The following is an 18377-nucleotide window of genomic DNA, read 5'->3' as shown; positions in this document are numbered from 1 at the left end:
AGATGTGTCTCTCATGTGCCTCTGGGTTCTCTCTGCCAAGGCCCCTCCATTCTTGTTCCTGACATGGCTCTGAGTGTTTTCCCCTTCCAGCTCCTTGTATTGCTCAGATCCTTCTGAGGGTGGAGCAGGAACAAGCAGGGAAATGTGCCAACGCAGAGAAATATGAAACCGCCACCTCCCTCCTTGTACATACTTCCGATAATGCCACCCCAAGTCCAATAATCCAAACAGCCCATTTCGTCTGACTGAGATGGTTTGCGCAAATGGACACGACCGAGAATAAAACCACGTAAAAGGGCCAGTGGATAGAATGAGTCAGCATCGATGACAAGAATGAGAGAGGGATTTTGGCACAAGAAAAGTGACGTGCTAGATGGGAATGCAGCCTGCTATTCCTCTGGGCTGAATTCAATGTGTAGAAATGTATTTTCTTGGGCCTGCACAACATTTAAATGTTTGTTTCATTAGTTGTTCACATGGATACATATGAGATTTCACCTAAAAGGCTGAATTCCTAGTTTTCCTTAAAATCAAAACTGGCTGCACTGGGCCCACATACCCACACAGCAACAACTTTCGAGTCAAGAAATAACTGCCCCTTTAGATTTTACTCATTCATTCGTTTATTCAGTCATTCAAATCCCCAGTATTAGTACTTACTTAACTACCAAAAAAGTCTCATAAATAGACTTTAGGCTTTTTCCACCTGTACACTTCACTCAGTAATATTACCTGCCCGGCCCCTTGAAGCCCCTGAGTTGACATGCCATCCTTGCTCTGGGTGCTGGTCTGAGGGATTTCATCCCAGTGAATTTTGCCCCTGACCTGTGGGAACCCTACCCCATGAGAGCTCAATGGGCTCAGAAGCTGCCCTAGTCTGATGACCGATGGGCTAAGGAAAGCTTCCCAATGGGCCCTCTTCTGGCCTGCAGCCAGCCACTGGATGACCTTTTCCAGTTGGTTCCTCCAGCTGGTGCCTTTGTCAGATTGGCCGACGGGCCCCGAACACCTACGCCCTGCCCAGGGAACCCAGCTCAGCCCTGCCCATTATAAACTGCAGGATCCTCACCTCCAGATTATCCAGATAAGCAGCCACGTTGTTTTTCAGCTCTGACACACACAGCGAGACCCACTGGAACCTCTCTTCTAAATCATCAAATTCTTTATCTTCCGTCTGAGAGGAAAGTAATGCTTGTGAGGGCTGAGAATATCCACATGGGGCAGTGTACACCCCGTACCTAAGTCCCAAGTCTTCACTGGGGGACTACCTTTCCACAGACCCGCCCACCAAAGCCAGTTCCTCCAGCCCCAGAGGTGAGTGGGACAATTAAAGGAATGACTGCAGCTTAGTGGTTTTGTATTCCGACCATAGAATTAGGCATATGAACATATGAGTCCACATGAGCATATGAGTCCTGGTTCACTTGTTACCTAGCTGTGTGACCTTGGGAAAGTGTTCTACCCTCTCTAAGCCTCTCATCTTCAAAACAGGAGTAATGAAAACATCTAGGGGTGGCCAGTTAGCTCAGTGGGTTAGAGCGTGGTGCTAATAACACCGAGGTTGCCGGTTCAATCCCTGCATGGGCCACCGTGAGCTGCGCCCTCTTTAAAAAAAAAAAAAAAAAAAAAGAACGAAATAAAAATATTCATAAAAAACAAACAAAACAGTTACTTCATTGTGTGGATCAAGTAATGCCTGGTTCACAGTAAGTACTTGATCGACCTGAGCTGCTACTGGTAACTATTCAAAGCTGGTTCCATGCCCAGACCCAGCGATCACTTCTCCTATCTGGGTAAAGAGGCCTCAGAGAGAGTAGCATAAGGTACGGTGGAGAAAGCCCTATCCTGGCTCCTCAGAATCAAGTGAGGTGCCAACTCTGCCTCTTCCTGGATATTAGTGCTGAAACGTCACTTTGCTCCCTTAGCCTCAGTTTCCTTATCTCTGAAAGCAGCCTAAGTCCCCTGGCTCCCCCACGGCACAGTCTTGCTTGCCCCTTGGGATGGTTGGGATGTGACCCCTTTTCCCACTCAGGCTCACCCTGGGCACGAGCCCTGCCTCCTGTTTCAGCAGCTGGCCCAGCCGAGTGGTCTTCTTGGATAGGGTGTGCGTGTTGATACGGGCCAGTCGCTCCCGGAGGCTCAGCTGCTCCACCTTGCTGTACTTGGAGGCTGCACCAACAGAGAGGGAGGGCATGGGGATGGAAGCGACCCAGGCACGCAGGCGTCCCTGACACCTGGCGAGGCACCCTCTCGGGCCCTCTTCTCAAACATCAGGGTCACACCCGTTAGAAGGGCAAGTCACCAAGGACAAGCACAGGGCCGGGCCCTCACTCCGAGGTCTGAGCCCTGGCTGAAGAGCTTCCTGCCTGCTTGACTTGACGAGTTACCACTTCTTGGGCCTCCGGTTCCTCCTCTGTGAATGAGGCCAGCCAGCTCGAAGGACTGCTGGGAGGATTACATAAGAAGACCCTGAATATACTTTGTAAACAAGAACCCAAGCAAGAGGTGATTTGCCTGAGGTCCCTCAGTCGCTGTTAGCCTGGCCAGGCTGGGACCGTACTTTCCCATTCCTGGCTCAGAGCTTTCTCAGTATTGCCTAACCCAGGCCTGAGTTGGAAACCTGGCTCTGTCCCTTACCAGCTCTGTGATCTGGAGCAAATGACTGAAGCTTTCATTTTACTCGACTGTGAAATGGGGCTCACAGTGCCAACCTCAGAGGATTGCTCTAAGGATCAAACAAGATGATGAATGAAAAATGTGTCACAGCCCTTAATAAATATTAGCTAAATGAGCACTATTATACTTCCTCAGTTGTGCAAATGAGCTTCTCTCTACTTTGCACACTGCTTCATTTTCCAAACCTTTCTGTTTTATCAACCTAAGGCAGGATCTCTACTTACCACCCTCCCCCGATCCCCATCAAGGTATATACACAGCCCGTTGCCTCCCCAGTATTCACTTCTCCTTCACTGTACACCAGCCATGTGGTTAGGATGGGATTGATCTCACTTCATAGTTCAAGGGGTGGGTGCTGAATGGTATAAACCAATCCATACAATCTCATCCTCTGGTCACAGGGATTGGTTCAAAGAAAAGTGTATATAACCCAAGCCTAGGCCAATCAGCTTATGGTATTCCCCTAACCATGGTGATTGGTTCAGGGTGAGCATATGACCCAAGCAGGTGATATCAGAGTGAAACTCCAATTTAGTTTTCATGGCTAAAGGGAGAAAGGCTCTGTCTTATATTGGAGGGTGTGGTATGCAGATGTGAGTCTTGGAACAGCAACAGCCATTTACTACTATGAGGGAGGGCAGCCTGAAGATGAAGGTGACACACAGTAAAGAGCAGATGAGAATTATAGGGAACTGAGCCAGCACCTTGATCAAACCCTACCTAAAGCCCACTTACCTCTGGACTTGTGGTGACATGAGCTACTGCATCCCCTTTATTGGTGAAGCCAATTTGAGAGGAGCTTTTTTAATAACTGGAAGTATGCTCACGGGTGTATCCTCTAAATTCTCCAAGTCCTTACCCACTTCCTTGCGTCTCTTGTACTCATTAATGTTGTTGTTCACGTCCTGGAGGGCAGAGGTAGCCCTCTGAAGGACAGGGTAGGCACTGGCATCAGGCAGTGTGTTCTCCAGAATTTTCTGCAGCAGCAGTGGGTACTTGGTAATCCTCTGTATAGGGATTACCAGTAAGAAACTGAGGCCTGAGGGTCCAGCTTGCGGCCTGAGGGAGAAGGCTGGTGTTAGGCAGATAAAATTCACCCTTTGGGGCACCAGGGGGCCTGGGCTCTAGTTCCACTCTGCTGTTGAACTCATTGAGTGATCTCAGGCAAGTCACCTCCTTCTGTGGTTCTCAGTTTCCTCATCTGTAATTTGTGAGATCTAGAGGGTTAGACAGATGCTGTTCCTTCTCCCTTTACCCCCTTTCTGGGCTTTGGTTCCCCATCTGTACCAAACCCAATGGTCAGTGCTCTGCCCTCAGCTTACTTGCTCACTCAACAGCAGACACAGCTGACCATGCCCTCTTTTTCAAAACATTTTCTTCTTTTGGCCCCAGAGACACCCTTTGTCCTACTTCTCGTACTCCACAGGCCACTCTCGTGGCCAACTCTGCTGTCCTTTCTTCAGTGCTGGAGCGTTTAAGGCCTCCTCTCCTCCACTCTCTTACCCACCTCACTTAGTCTTACGCATCGCAAACCCAAATCTCCACTTACAACTTCTGCCCTACGCTTCAGACTCACACAGTCGACTGCCTATTTGACACCTCTACTTGGATATGGCCCAAGCACAACTCTCTATATTGGGCATCCGCAGGATATTTCATTTCATAAAATGGTTCTGCTGCTTTAAAAAAGAAAAGCTTTAAAACCACAGGAACTTAATGCTTAGAGATGCATTTAAACTATGTAAGAGGAAAAAGTCATAATACTGGTATCTTCCTTGAAGTAGTTTAGCATAAAGTAGATGAAGCAAACAGCAAAAGATTAACACTGGTCATTTCAGGTGGTGAATATGCAAGTGTTCATTACATTCTTCTATTTTTCTATAGGCTTGAAACTTTCTATTAAAAAAGGTGAAAAACAAAAACAAAACACAGGACTTAGTAGTGTCAAGGTCCCTTCCAGACGCACTATTGCATGACTGAATAACTATTTCTCTAATCCCCTTCTTGATGATGGCTGGAATTTGCAGAAAGAGTGTCCAAGTCACGGCATGTGGGACATCCCAGACAGTCCTACCTTGATCGTGACCAGCAGCCCTCAGCCCTGCCTTTCAAGAAACCACTGAGGGTTTCAAACCTCAATGTCCATACATACTTCCTCCAAGAAGACTCACAAACGCTGCTCATGACCATTCTCTGGCCCCCTCTCCATGATACCCCAGCCTCTTGCTCTTTTTCCTGAGGAGAAAGTCTCCAGACCAAATGGCCAGGAAAGGTCAGCCATAAGGCTAAAAATAGGCAGAGCAGGTGGAAGCCCCCTCATCACCTGCAGGGAGTGGGGAGGTAGGGCTAGGATCAACCATCAGGACACACCTACGCTGACCATCTGCTCTCACCGAGGGTTTCCTAGCGCTTGGCTGACCATGGGCAAGGGAGATGGAAACAATTGCCAGATATTTGCAAAATTCTGTCCTCTGGGCTTACTTTCCATGGGAAAGGACCAACCGCCTCATGGGGACAACTGCTACCTCACAAATCCGAGGGCAGGGGTCTTCAAAGTGATCACATCACTTTTCCACAATCCTCAAGGCGTCTATCACTATAGAATGAGGGCAGCCTCGTACCTGTACAACCTTTCTAAGGTAATTTGGATAAAAATTGTATGCTGCCTTTCAGACAGGCAAAAAATTTACAAGATAATACCCAACGCTAGGTGAGTGTGAGGAAACAAGCCCTCTTGCATTCTCCTGGCCAGAGTACCAATTGGTGAGATCTCGTGGGAGAGCAGTCTGGCAGTATGTGAAATATACAAACCCTTTGTTCCATCAATCCTGCTCTAGAAAACTACCCACAGAGATATCAACTCCAGCGAGCAAGGTAGAAGTTATTCAGCAACTGCATTTATGAACAGTGAAAAATTGAAAACAATCCAAGTATCTACCAAGAGGGGCAATGGTTAAATAAACCATAAACCTACCCTGGAAAGGAACTCTGTGCAGCTATTAAAGAGTATATATTTGAACTTGTTTGTCTATGCATAAAAGAACTCTGCAAAGATCCATAAAAAATTTAAAAGTGATCACCTTAACTTTGGGGGTGGGAGTAGTAACTGGGTAGATGAAGGGACAGGGTTGGGAAGATTTTTCTTTTTGCTGTATAATTTGGGATCTTTTAAAGCTCTTGAACCACGTAACTATGTCACCCATTCAAAATTTTAATTAAAAAAGACTATTCTCTGCATATCTCTACCTGAAGCTTGCACCCAATGCAGTGGTGCCAGCTTTGGCTGTGATGCCACCCAAGGCTGTCCTGATCCTTTTCCATGAGGCAGGGCCTCAGCCACCTGTAGAGAGGCCTCTGCATGTGACACACACCTGCTTCCTGACACTACCGCTTACAGTACATAGTTCCCCTCCATTTCACTTCCCTTCCTGTGGTGGTCACTAGAGCTGTTCACCAACTAGTTCTGCTTTTCCACCTCTGGACACATGGCAGATAGCACCCTATGGCCTCCTAGTCATTGGATGAAGCTATGGGATTAGTTCTGGCCCGTGAATTTTGGGAAGCAATAGATCTCATTTCTGGGCTGGAGCATTCAATTACCAGCATTAGACCCGACCCTCCCCCCCCCGACCCCTCCCCCCAGCTCTTTTTCCCTTTGCCACAATTACCAGCAATATTCCAGATGGTGGCTGCTGTCCCAGAGTGAGTCCCAGAGCGAGGATGATGCAGAGCCCCAAATCCACCCACAATGGAGCAAAGGAAGGTATAAAGCTTTGCGGTTTAAAGCCACTGGGAGTTGGGAGCTGTGTTTTTCTGCAGCAGAGTCTAGCCTATTCTGACCGAGACACTCCTGAAGCAGTGCGAGCAACACCAAATGGAGGTGAGACCTTAACGGCCCGTGACCCGCATGTCAACACAGCAGGACAGGGTGCTCACTGGTCACTGTACTCACACCACTGCCGCAATGCTGTCCTGGATCGCCCGCTGCAGCTCGGGGTCCTTCCGGTACGACTCTACCAGCTGCAAGGCCTGGTCGTAGTTGACACAGTAGACCTTATAGACTCGCTCCAGCTCCTCTCGGGATTCCAAGAATAGGTTACCTGATAGTGAAAAAGCAACAAGAAATTCACAAGGGCATGTTGGTATGTCCCCTTGCTTGGGACAGGAAAGCGGTGAGTGAGACAACTGAGCGCTCCAGCTCTAGAGTGAGACTGTCAGGCTTAACCAACTTTGTCACCTTGGGCCAGTTACCTCCTCTTGCTGAGTTTCCATTTGTTTCATTTTACTTTCATGAGGTCGCTGTAATGATTAGAGTGTCAGTACTGTGAGCACTGAATAAATGGTAGCTATAAATACAGCAATAATATTGACATTGCTCAGATTGGGACAGTGCTTTACAGTTTACAAAACACACTCATGTTCTGTCTTTACAATTACTGTGTGTGGCAAGTGCAACCACTAACCCTCAGTTTACAAACACACGCTAGAGCACAGCACCGGAAGTTAGAAGCATGGGCTCAGAGAGAACTAGCACCAAGTCTCCAGCCCACCCTTTCCCAGTCATGTAACCTGGGGCAAGCAGGTGACCCCTCGGACCTCCCTTTCCCATCAATAGACTGGAATAAAAATAGTACTCACCTATTTTGCGGGGAGGATTAAATGAAATAATTCACGTAAAGCATTTGACACAAATTTCATTCACCAAATATTTACCAACTGCTCATTGACTATGTGCCAGGCACTCTTGTAAGCTCTGTGAACAACACACAGCCCTTGCCTTGCAGGGCTTACATTCTAGTGGGAGAGACAGTCAATAAATAAACATAATACATACGCCAGGTAATGATGAGTGCCGGTAATGATGAGTGCCAGGTATGAAGACAAAGCCAGAAAAAGAGGTAGAGGGTGGTAGGACATCTATGTAGGGAAGGCATCTATGAAGAATGTTTCTTAGGGGGACAGCAGCTTTCCAGGCCTAGGGAAAGACAACTACAAAGGCCCGAAGGCATGCCTGATATGATGCACTGAGGACACGACATGGGCTTTGGTGTTCTTGCCAAAAATGTGTAACCTTAATTTAATAATGAAAATAATTTTAATATTATAAATCATATAAAATATAAAAATTATTATAATACAAATTTATAAAGTGTAGGTTCTTATATAAACTTTTATAAACTAATTTTAGTTTTAATAATTGAAAACCTCAAATTGAAGGATAGTCTATAAATTTGAACTCTTCAGAAGTGTTAAGGTCACTACAGACAGAGGCTGAAGAACTGTCACAGACTGAAGAAGAGTAACTGGCAACATTTCAATAAGGTCTTAGAGTTAAAGAGTGTTAATTTCCTTTTTTCAATAAGTGCACTATAGATACGTAAGATGTTAAAATTAAGGGAAGGTAGATGAAGGGTATATAGGAGCTCTCTATACTATGTTTGCAACTTTTCTGTAAATCTAAAATTATTTCAAGATAAAAAGTGTAAAAAGAACCTTAAAGACATTATGCTAAGTGAAATAAACCAGATACAAAAGGACAAACACTGTAGGATTCCACTTATATGAGGTCCCTAGAGTAGTCAGACGCACAGAGACAGGAAGTAGGTGAGTGACTGGTCATGGTTTACCAGACACAAAGGATGATGACAAAGTTTGGGAGATGGATGGTGGTGACGGTGGCACCACAATGTGAATGTACTTTAATGCCACTGAATTGCACACTTAAAAATGGTTACAATGGTGAATTTTATAAGTTATGTATATTTTACCACCGCAACAAAAAAGTTTAAGAAAGGATTTTTAAAAACCCTACATAGTAGGTTATACTAGCTTTATTCATAATTGCCAAAACTTGCAAACATCCAAGCTGGCAAATGGATAAATGCACTGTATTATATTCATACAATGGAGTATTAGTCAGTGATTTTAAAAAAGAAATGACAGACAGAGAAAAGACCATGTGAGGACACAGGAGGAGAAGGCAGCGTTCACCCGCCAAGGAGAGAGGCCTCAAGAGAAACCAAGCCTGTCAGCATCTTGCTCTGGGACTCCACACTCCACAATTGTGAGAAAGTGAATTTCTGTTCTTTAACAACAACAACAACAACAAAAATGAGATTTCAAGACAGGAAAATACATGGAGGAACCTTAAATGCATCCTTAAATGCATTTCCTTAAATGCATCTCGCCTGATAAAAAAAAAGTCACTGTAAAGGCTACGTACTGTAGGATTCCAGCAATATGACATCCTGGAAAAGGCAAAACTATGGAGACCGTAAAAAGATCAGTGGTCTCCAGGGGTTGGGGGCGGGAGGGATGAATAGGCAGAGCACAGAGACTTATTAGAGCAGGGAAACTGCATATATGATCCTGCAACAGAGGATACATGACATTATGCAACAGCCTAAACCTACATAACTGCCGAACACAAAGCGTGACCCCAGTGAACACTATAGACTTTAATTAATAATACACCAATATTCATTCATCGATTATAATGACTATACCATACTAATGCAAGATGTGAACAATGGGAAACTCTGGGGGTGGGGAGGGAGTCATGCGAGCTCTCTGTACTTTCTACTTAATTTTTCTGTAAACTTAAAGTGCTCTTTTAAAAAAATAAAGTCTACTAGATCTACACGATGTTGAAACTAAACCAGGGGTCAAAAGTGGTAAGGGGACAGCCGTTCAAGGATGCTTCAAATACCCAGGCAAGAGTATTTGATTGTCCATCTGGAAGGAAGTGGTGAGGGGGAAGAGAAACGTATTAACCACAAAAGGGCAGATGGGCAGCCATGGGCCACGAGAAGCCCAGCTGGCCCTACTGCCTGCTGATCCTGTGGGCTGGACTACTGACCCGGACAAGGCCACCCTTGGACACATCGGATGGTGCCTAGACCAGCGTGGTCCAGTTCTCAGCATAGACTCCCACAGCGAGACTACCAGCCCAGGACCAAAGCCCTTCCCCAGTAAAGTGCTGGTCCAGCCAATCCTCAGAGAGAACTCCCTCAGGAGAAGCCCCCAGAACTAAGAGGAATGTGACCAGGACAGGTCACCCAAAACTGCCGGTAGGAAGAATCAACATGATAGGGCATCAGCCAACTGCAGAGATGATCTCTGCTAAGAGATAACTTGGGCGTAGCCTTGAAACCTAGGGCAGTTCCCACATTCTCCTCAACATGGGTGTTTCCACAAAAATGTGACTGATGCTAAAGAAACTTGTTGATACCAATATGGCCAGGGGCAGGGGCTTGTCAATAACTGAAGGGCAGACAAAAGCAAACTCCCAGAGAGCAGAGCTGTCAAAAGAGGCAGGAATGCCTGGGATACCAAAGTAAAGACTTATATTTCCTTTCCTCTTATCCGTCTCCAGTCACAGACTGTACAGACGTCACAGCAGCAAAGAAGCTATTCCCAGTATCTAATGCGCACTCTACTTCTAGCTGGGATTAGTCAGAAAGAAGACATAAGGAGGCAGGATGGTCAAGAGCTAGGACTCTAGAGTCTGAAAGAACTGGGTTCAAATCCTGACTCTGCCTTGTCAAGCTGTGTGACCCTGCGAAAATTACTTAACCTCTCTGAACCTCAGGTTTTTCTTTAGTAAGATGGGGACAATAATAATAAGTAATGGTGTTGTGAGAATGAAAAGGGCTACCACATGTTAAGTACTCGTACTCTCCATCTTGTAAAGCGATGGGGTTGGACTAGATATTATTTGAGGGTCCTGCCAGTGCTGACAAGCTGTTTCAGGGATTCCAAACACAGACTCCCACTGAGCTGCATTTCTCTGGAACTCTGGAGACAGTTTGGCAACAACCACATGCCAAGGGCAACTAGCTCCATGGGGACCTAAGGCCAACTGCTGTCTCGTCTTTTGCTTACCAATTAGCTGGACTTGTTCCTCTTCCTTGGAGTCTGTCTCCTGTAAGTCCTGAAGTAATTTGCTGTTCACCTTGATGATGTCATCGATGTTTGAGAACAGGACATCCAAATCTCCCTGTGGCAGCTGGAAGGAACAAAGAAGTCATGGCAGGTAACTGGGAGGTCAGGAGAGGGACTTGATTTGCAGGCTTTGGAGGGCAATCCAGAACACTTATACCCTCAGGGGCCCATCAGTCTTTGGAAGACTGCCCCAGCGGGATGTTGGCAAGGACTTGGAAATTTTACAATTTCGGTATTTCCCTTCCTCTACAAGGAGAGAGGAAGAAATGGAAAGAAAGCTGAGCTGGGGTTTAATCCTAGTTCTGCCATCATTTTTCTTCTCTCAGTTTCCCCATCTGTCATACAAGGAAGGGAAGTTAGACTTCTTTCCAGCTCTAACATAGCTGGCCCCTACCACCATGACCTTGAGGTGTATTCTGAACTCCAGCCCCTACTTGACTAGGCAATACCACTGTTTTTTAACAGGACCCTTTTCATGTGCATCTTTCTACATCTAGGAGATACACGCGTAGAAAGATATGGAGAAAGATATTTGATGCATGATCAAATGGGAAAAGCTAACTGTAGAAAAATATCCAGAGTATGTTCTTATTTTTTGTTAAAATATGTAACAATCTGTATTTGTTTAATGCCTACGGAGAAAAATCCTAATTTCTGGAGAGTAAAATATGAGAGGACTTTTACCTTCCATATTATCTACTTTAGTATTTCATTCATTCAAGAAACACTAGTTGAAGTCCATTATTTATGTGTCAAGAACTGGGGTATGTGGAATAAAATCGTCTTTCTCTTTATGGAGCCTATATGCTAGAAAGTGCTTGAAATTTTATAGAGAGCGCCTGTATAACTTCTGAAATCAGGGGGAAAAAAGGTATAAAAATGAACACTAAAATAGAAACCCATTATAGTGGTAACTCTCCATGTCAACCCCGCCCTGAAATGAGACAATTAGAATGTAGGTCAGTTTATCCAATCTGTTCTAAACTTGATAAAGGGCTATTTTATCCACTAGTTCATTTAATTCTGTGAGGTGACTATTCTTCTCCCCATTTAGCAGATGAATATACTAAGACTCCAAGGCCTTGCTGAAGGTTATATGGCCAATAAATGGATGTACGGGGCTTACATCCAGGCAACTTCACTTCCACCACACCTTCCCCTCCATCAAGCCTGCCCCCAAAACAGATGTCAGGTCTTGGAACCTGGGACCACACTGGCCCCTAGAAAGAGGGCTGTGTGTGGCTCCACCTGGGTACCTGCTGCAGGCGGCTCCTGATGGCCAAGGCACAGAGCTGGAGCGTGTTCACGTACGAGACCTCACTGTGGATCAGCTCTCTGACAGCCAGCCTCTGATGGAGCGTCCATCTGTCCTCAGAGACCCGACTTTCTCCATCTGGACTTCCTGTCCTGGGCTCATCAGCCCCACGATTGGCCATGTCAGTAGGTTCTGGGGAAGGCAAACATCCTGACTCATTTCCAGAAGCTCTACTGGGTGGGACATGCTGCCTCTAATCCAAAGACAACTATTCATTAAGCAGCTTAAAACATCTTTAATGCATACAGGCTCAAGATGAACTGTGTATTAGCCTTTGTGGGCAGTATCTGAACAACCTTAAAAGGCAGAACACGGATCAGAAAATTGTTGACATTTGAAATTCATTTCCCAGGATTCAGACAATGTGCTTGCCTGGCTTTTCTTCTTGACCCAGATTTCTTTATCTGGTTCAGTTGAGTCAGTCTCTCCCTCCCTCTTTACCTCCCTCCAGTTGGTTCCCTCCTCTCCCCACAAATACCCTATTCAGACCATACTACCTGTCCCCTGAGCTATTGCCACAGCCTCCAGGATCATCTTCCCAAATTCAAACCCCTCTCCTCCCGGCTGCCACGCACCCCCATTCATCCTGGACATGCTTCCAGTTTAAACTTCCTGAAAGAAAGCTCGTGACTATGGGAGTCCCTACTGTGAGAAGCGCCCTGCGGCTTCGTGGTCCAGCTCCCACCTCCATTTTCCCCTTCGCAGACACACTCCAGTAATAAGAGAGCCATGTGCTTGTCTCCATACCTGCACGGTCACTTCCTGCCTCTGTGGTTTTGCACCTGCTCTGCCCCCTCCCAAGTCTCTATCCTCCAACATTCATCTTCTCGAAGGCCTTTCCTGATCCTCCCAGCCAGAGGCCCTTTCCTTCTGTATCTCTAAGTTTTCAAAGTACAAGTGGTGATGAGATTGCAGGTGAATGGGAAGTCTCCTATGCTGATATGATAATGTTGCAGACACTCTAAAGGGTAATTTGGCAAGCCCTAGAAAAGTTAAAAATGCACACCACTGTTAGGCCAAGGAGTTCTAGTCCTAGATGTGTCCTGCCTTCAAGAAACTTCTCCACATAGATGCAACGAATGTAGACAAGAATGTTCACTATTGCACTTTTGATAAAAATTAGAAACAACCTAAATGCCCCAAGGAGAGTGGGTAAATAACTTGTGGCATAGCCATGTAACAGAATCCTGAACAATAGTGAAAATTAATAAATTATATATTGATGTATCAACATAGGTATCCTCACAAACATTGTAAAGGGGGGAAAAACAAAACAAAAACCAAGTCTCAGAAGGGTACATAGGGTATGATACTATTTTTTAAAGTTTAAAATATGTAAAACAATGCTAGATACTGTTTTGGGATACATACACAGGTAACACAGGTATTAAAACTTTTGTAGAAATGATTAGCAATACATTCAGGATAGTAGTGACCTCTGGAAAAGGTGGTAGAAGAATGGAATTGGGGAGGTATCAAAGACGACTTAACGGTATCTGAGGCATTTTTTTGGTTTACTTTTACTTTTAAGATAATTATAGACATATGCAATGGTAAAAAATAATACAGAGGTCCCATGTGCGCTTTCACCAATTTTTCCATCATGCAAAACTACAGCACAATGTCACCACCAGGAGAATCAGGAATCTGCTCTCCATTTCTGTAATCTTGTCCATTCCAGAATTATGTAAATCATACGTATGTATATATAAGCCATCCAGTATGGATGGAGCCTTTGGGGACTGCCTTTATTGAATCAGCATAATTCCTTGGAGATTTCACGGTAAGCTGTTGGCATGCATCAATCATTGCTTCCCGTTTATTGCTAAGCATCTGAGATGTTTTATTTGCTTAAAAAGATACTGAAGCAAATATGGCAAAAAAAAAAAAAAAGTTTGGATTAAACAAAGCTAGGTGGTAAGGTCATGGGAATTTGCTGTATTTTTTCTTGTTCTTTTCTGGATGGTTAAAATATTTCCTAGCATTTATAGTGCATTGCATCCCCTTCCATCTGACACTCAGGTTATTTATTGCTATGCCTCATCTTCCTTGCTAGACACTAAGCTCTCAGAGGCAAGATGAGCACCGATTCATTTGTATCCTCCTCTGTGCCTCCCGATACTGACGATGACTACATAATTGTACACGTTAATGGTCCTTTTGGATGTATTAGTAGAAGCTTCTGTCCTGGGCCATAAGCACTGACTCAGGGACCAGATAATATGTAAACTGAATGTTTGGAGAAAGCAAGGTTGTCCAGAAGGCAAAGGGCCCAGAAAGATCCCAGAATGCATCTGTCTATTGCACAGCTCTATTCCAGCTCCTGAACGCTGCCTAGGGTCTGCTGACTTGTCCCTGGCTTAAATTGCTGACGTTCACCACCCTGTACATAGCTTCTCTAGAAAGATCCCAATAGGATTTCAGGAGAGCTACTCAGGTCCCACTACTCACTCTTGTTGCTAAACAAGCAAAAAGCCCAAGTAATACTTTATAGGGAGGTGCTAAATAGTTAAAGTGGCACTAATTTGTACTCAGGTTAATTGCAATCTAGGCCTCCAAGCAGCCCTGGCAAAACCTCTCTATAGCAGCATTTTGTTATGTCTTAGGGCATAGCCCATGTAATGGAATGAAACACATTTTATTTTTTTAAAATATATGTTATTTGGCAATGAAAAGGAAATACTGATATGAGATACAACTGATATGGATGAATCTTGAAATCATTCTGCTAAGTGAAAGCAATCAGTCACAAAGGGCCACCTATGATTTCACTTATATGAAATGTCCAGAATAGGCAAATCTATAGAAAAAGATAGTAGTGGTTTCTAGGTTGAAGGGCTAGGGGCTTAGAGTCTGGTAGCTACTGGGTACAGCGTTTCTTTTGGGGATGATGAAAATGTTCTAAGTTTGTAGTGATGATGGTTGCACAAGTCAGTGACTATGCTAAAAACCATTAATTTGTACACTTTAAATGAGTGAACTATAAGATGTGAATTAAATAAAGCTGTTACTGCTTTATTTCTCTGCTGGCAAGGATGCGGATAAACTGAATCTCTCATACATTGCTGGTGGGGATGTAAAATGGTACAGTCATTCCAGAAAACAGTTTGTCAGTTTCTTTAAAAACTAAACACACACTTACCAGCAATCATACCCCAGGCCTTCTATTCCTGAAAACTTATGTCCATACAAACACCTGTTCATGAATGTTCCTAGAAGGTCTATTTGTAATAGCCAAAAACTGTCAACAGCCAAAATGTTGTATTCATAGGTGACTTTAGTATGCGAATGGTTAAAAAAACAAAAGAAACAAAGCTGTGGTACATACAGTATCACTGAATACTCAGAATTAAAAAGGAATGAACTATTGATACCCTGCAATAATGTGGATGGTTCTTGAGGGTATCACACTGCCTGAAACAAACCAATCTAAGATTCCATACTGTGTGATTCCATTTATATAACATACAAAATTACAGAGACAGAGAACAGAGCAGTGGCCACCTAGTTAGGGATGAGGGCGAAGGGCAGGTGTATGTCACTATAAAAGAATAGCACCGGGGAACTTTGTGGTGATAGAATGAATAGATCTATTCTCTCAATTGAGGCGGTGGTTACACAAATCTACACATGTAATAACATGGCATAGAACAATCACACACATATATTATACCAATGCCAATTCCCTGGTTTCGATATTGTGCTATATTTAAATAAGATGTAACCATTGACCGAAGCAAGTGAAAGGTACACAGAACCTACCTGTACTATCCTTGCAACTTTATGTTGATCTATAATGATTTCGAAATAAAAAGTTAAAAACAAACAACATAGTAGATAGCATACGTGATCCACTATCTTTGCAACACTCTCAGGGCTAATGCAGCTGAAAAGCCTGAAGAGCACGCTGGGTGCCCTTATTCCATTTCCTGGTCTTGGGTGATAAGGAGGCTTGTCTTGGAGAATACACTGCAGGATACATGGCTTTCCTTATAATCCAGTCCATGCTCAGTCCTGAGACCTCTTTGATGCCCCGTGACAGGCAATTAAGAGTTAAAATCAGTTTAGTATATAGTCCGTGCTTAAAAAAAAAAAAAAAAAAATGCCTATTGAATGTTTTGCAGCAATTGCTTCTGATTCTAGGTTGGGATAAAACAATTAATTGCCTTCCCTCTCTTCTCTGTCCACACTGGCACAGGGGAATCTGGGCATTCACACATTCACTCAACAAATATTTGGAGCAGCAACTTAATGCCAAGCATTTTCCTGGATTTGGAGGATACAATGATCGAGAAAAAAGGATAAGGCATTTAAAATATCTGGTTATTTGCTCTAAGTTTCATTCCTCTAAAAGCAGAAGATCTCAGTAAATGTTATAGACATCCTGATTATTCCGTCCCTTTCAAGACAGAAGAAGTAACAAGGGGAAATGATAATCCGAATCTACTTCTGACCAATCGGAAGAATTGGAGAAATGGAAGTAAGCAGATCAGTGGGGGGAAAGTGAAAAGCATCGTCTTAAAGTTCTTTCAGAAGGTTCTTTCAGAACTGTCATGGCAGGGAAAGCTGAACGTCCATCATCCTCCCACCTCAAGTTTTAGAGGAGAGTCAGTTTAAATATTTAAGGGGGAAAAAGGCAGTAAAAAGTAAAACCTCTGGCCTGAGACTGTAGAGATTAGGGAAGGCTTGTCAAAGGTGAAGTACAAGCACAGCGACAGCAAAAGACCCTGTAGAAGAAAAAAGAAAGGAAACACCTATAGAAACAAGCGTGGCCACAGAGGGATCCTAGCTAATGAGCCTGGTTTATAAAGATACACTAGTCAGAGGGCAGGGTCCTATATGAAGAGCTTCCAGAACTCTCAAACCCAGATGAATCTGCGATGAACAAAACTGTAAGAACCTCCAAAGCTCTGCCCCTACTATGAACGCCAACTATATTTTAGGATTCAAGTTCAGAAAAAGCAAGAAATAGGTACCCTATTTAATGGCTTTGTTTCCTCTTCTTAGCCCTAAAGAGTGACTGCAGGAGGTACTATAAAGTTTCGGAGTCCAGATCCTGGAGCCAGAAAACTTGATTTCAAATTCTGATTCTGCGATCAATTGGCTGGCTTTCCTGGGGTAATTTTATCCTTAAGATAAAATAATCCATGTAAAATGTCTTACACTGCCTGGTGCACTGTAAGCTCTCAATAATGAGTAGCTGTTGTTTTCGTCAGTATTATTTGTAAACTGGAAACAGTAACTTTACCACGAATCAGGTGAAAAGTTGTCTAAGGACATGTGGCTGATCGCACTCAAGCAAATGGCGAGACCAGGTAATCATGATGATAACAATGTAAGAACTATACACCAGAGCCTGACTGAGAATGCAGCTAACACCAAAGAAATGGAGCTGAGAGATGGAGAGACCATGAGACTGAGCCCTGATGGCATTCCTCAATCCAGTCATGACGGCATCTGATTCCCTTTGGATTTTTTTACAGGAGCTAATACATTTTCATTCCCCACCCTGCTTTGACACTTTGACTTAAGCCACACTGAGTTGGGTTTCTGCCACCTGATTAAAACAGATGGTCAGCCCTTGGAAAGGGAAACAGAGATCACGGAGCCAGCATAGGTTAACAACAACAAAAAAACAGGACATGCCAGACTATCTTCATTCCCTTACTTAAAGTTAACGAGATCAGTAGATCAAGGGAATGCTGTAGGCTAGTGTAACTAAGCGAGCAATATGTTGACGTTAACCTCTCGTGACATCCTTACAAATAAGGAATAAGCTGTGGAGGTGATGGGAGTCAGTAGGACAGTAATAGGACTAAACACTGATACAGCTACCTAATCCAAAGAGCGTGGATGAGTGTCAACCTCTGGGATCTGCTCTGTCTTATTAAGGATATCCATTAGTTCTTTCAGTGCTTTCCATTTCTAAGACCCCCTGAGTGTAAACCCCTACCACCTCTCTCCTGGACCAGTGTAACAGCCTCCTGACTATTGGATGCACAGCCCCAAATGGAGTGGTCATTCACAAACATGAAACTGACTGCTTTCCTTCCCTGGTCCACTCCCATCCCCCTTCCAAAGAACCACTCCTTTTCCCCCAATTGTTATTTTTCTTCTATTTGTTTTACTGGTTCATTCAAGAGTATAAGCTCCACAAGGGCAAGAATCATGTCTCTCTTATTCATTAACACATTACTTAATGTCTACTCTAGATCTAACACATAGTAGGCGCTCAGTTAGTTGAATGAATGACATGGATGAACACTGGCAGAATAATGATCAAACAGCCAGTGACACTATTACAAGTGCAGTTATATGAACACGATCATATACCACTCTAGGAAGCCACCAAAAAGTTTGAAGTCAGGTAAGAGATAGCAACTCCTCTTCAATTTTATATAAATGTAATTATACAGCATGTATTCCTTTTTTGTGTCTGGTT

The 18377-nt window shown here is 44.0% G+C and overlaps 1 protein-coding gene across 2 annotated transcripts in view; it reads right to left on the bottom strand.

Moving 5' to 3' along the window:
• ARHGEF37 (Rho guanine nucleotide exchange factor 37) overlaps positions 1-18377 on the bottom strand; it is a 34445-nt gene that overhangs the window by 12453 nt on the left and 3615 nt on the right. For both annotated transcript variants that reach the window (XR_013992407.1, XM_081035800.1), the window contains exons 2-7: positions 11877-12067; positions 10561-10684; positions 6629-6776; positions 3536-3735; positions 2039-2169; positions 1070-1174 (exon numbers count right to left, since the gene is read on the bottom strand). Coding sequence is in view for 1 of the 2 variants with exons in the window: in XM_081035800.1 (XP_080891926.1) it covers positions 1070-1174; positions 2039-2169; positions 3536-3735; positions 6629-6776; positions 10561-10684; positions 11877-12056 (888 nt within the window). In the remaining variant the exon portion in view is untranslated. The remainder of the gene's footprint in view (positions 1-1069; positions 1175-2038; positions 2170-3535; positions 3736-6628; positions 6777-10560; positions 10685-11876; positions 12068-18377) is intronic.

Source organism: Rhinolophus hipposideros, assembly GCF_964194185.1.
Source record: "Rhinolophus hipposideros genome assembly, chromosome: 23".
Taxonomy (NCBI): Eukaryota; Metazoa; Chordata; class Mammalia; order Chiroptera; family Rhinolophidae; genus Rhinolophus; species Rhinolophus hipposideros.
This window is presented reverse-complemented; position numbering and strand designations above follow the sequence as displayed.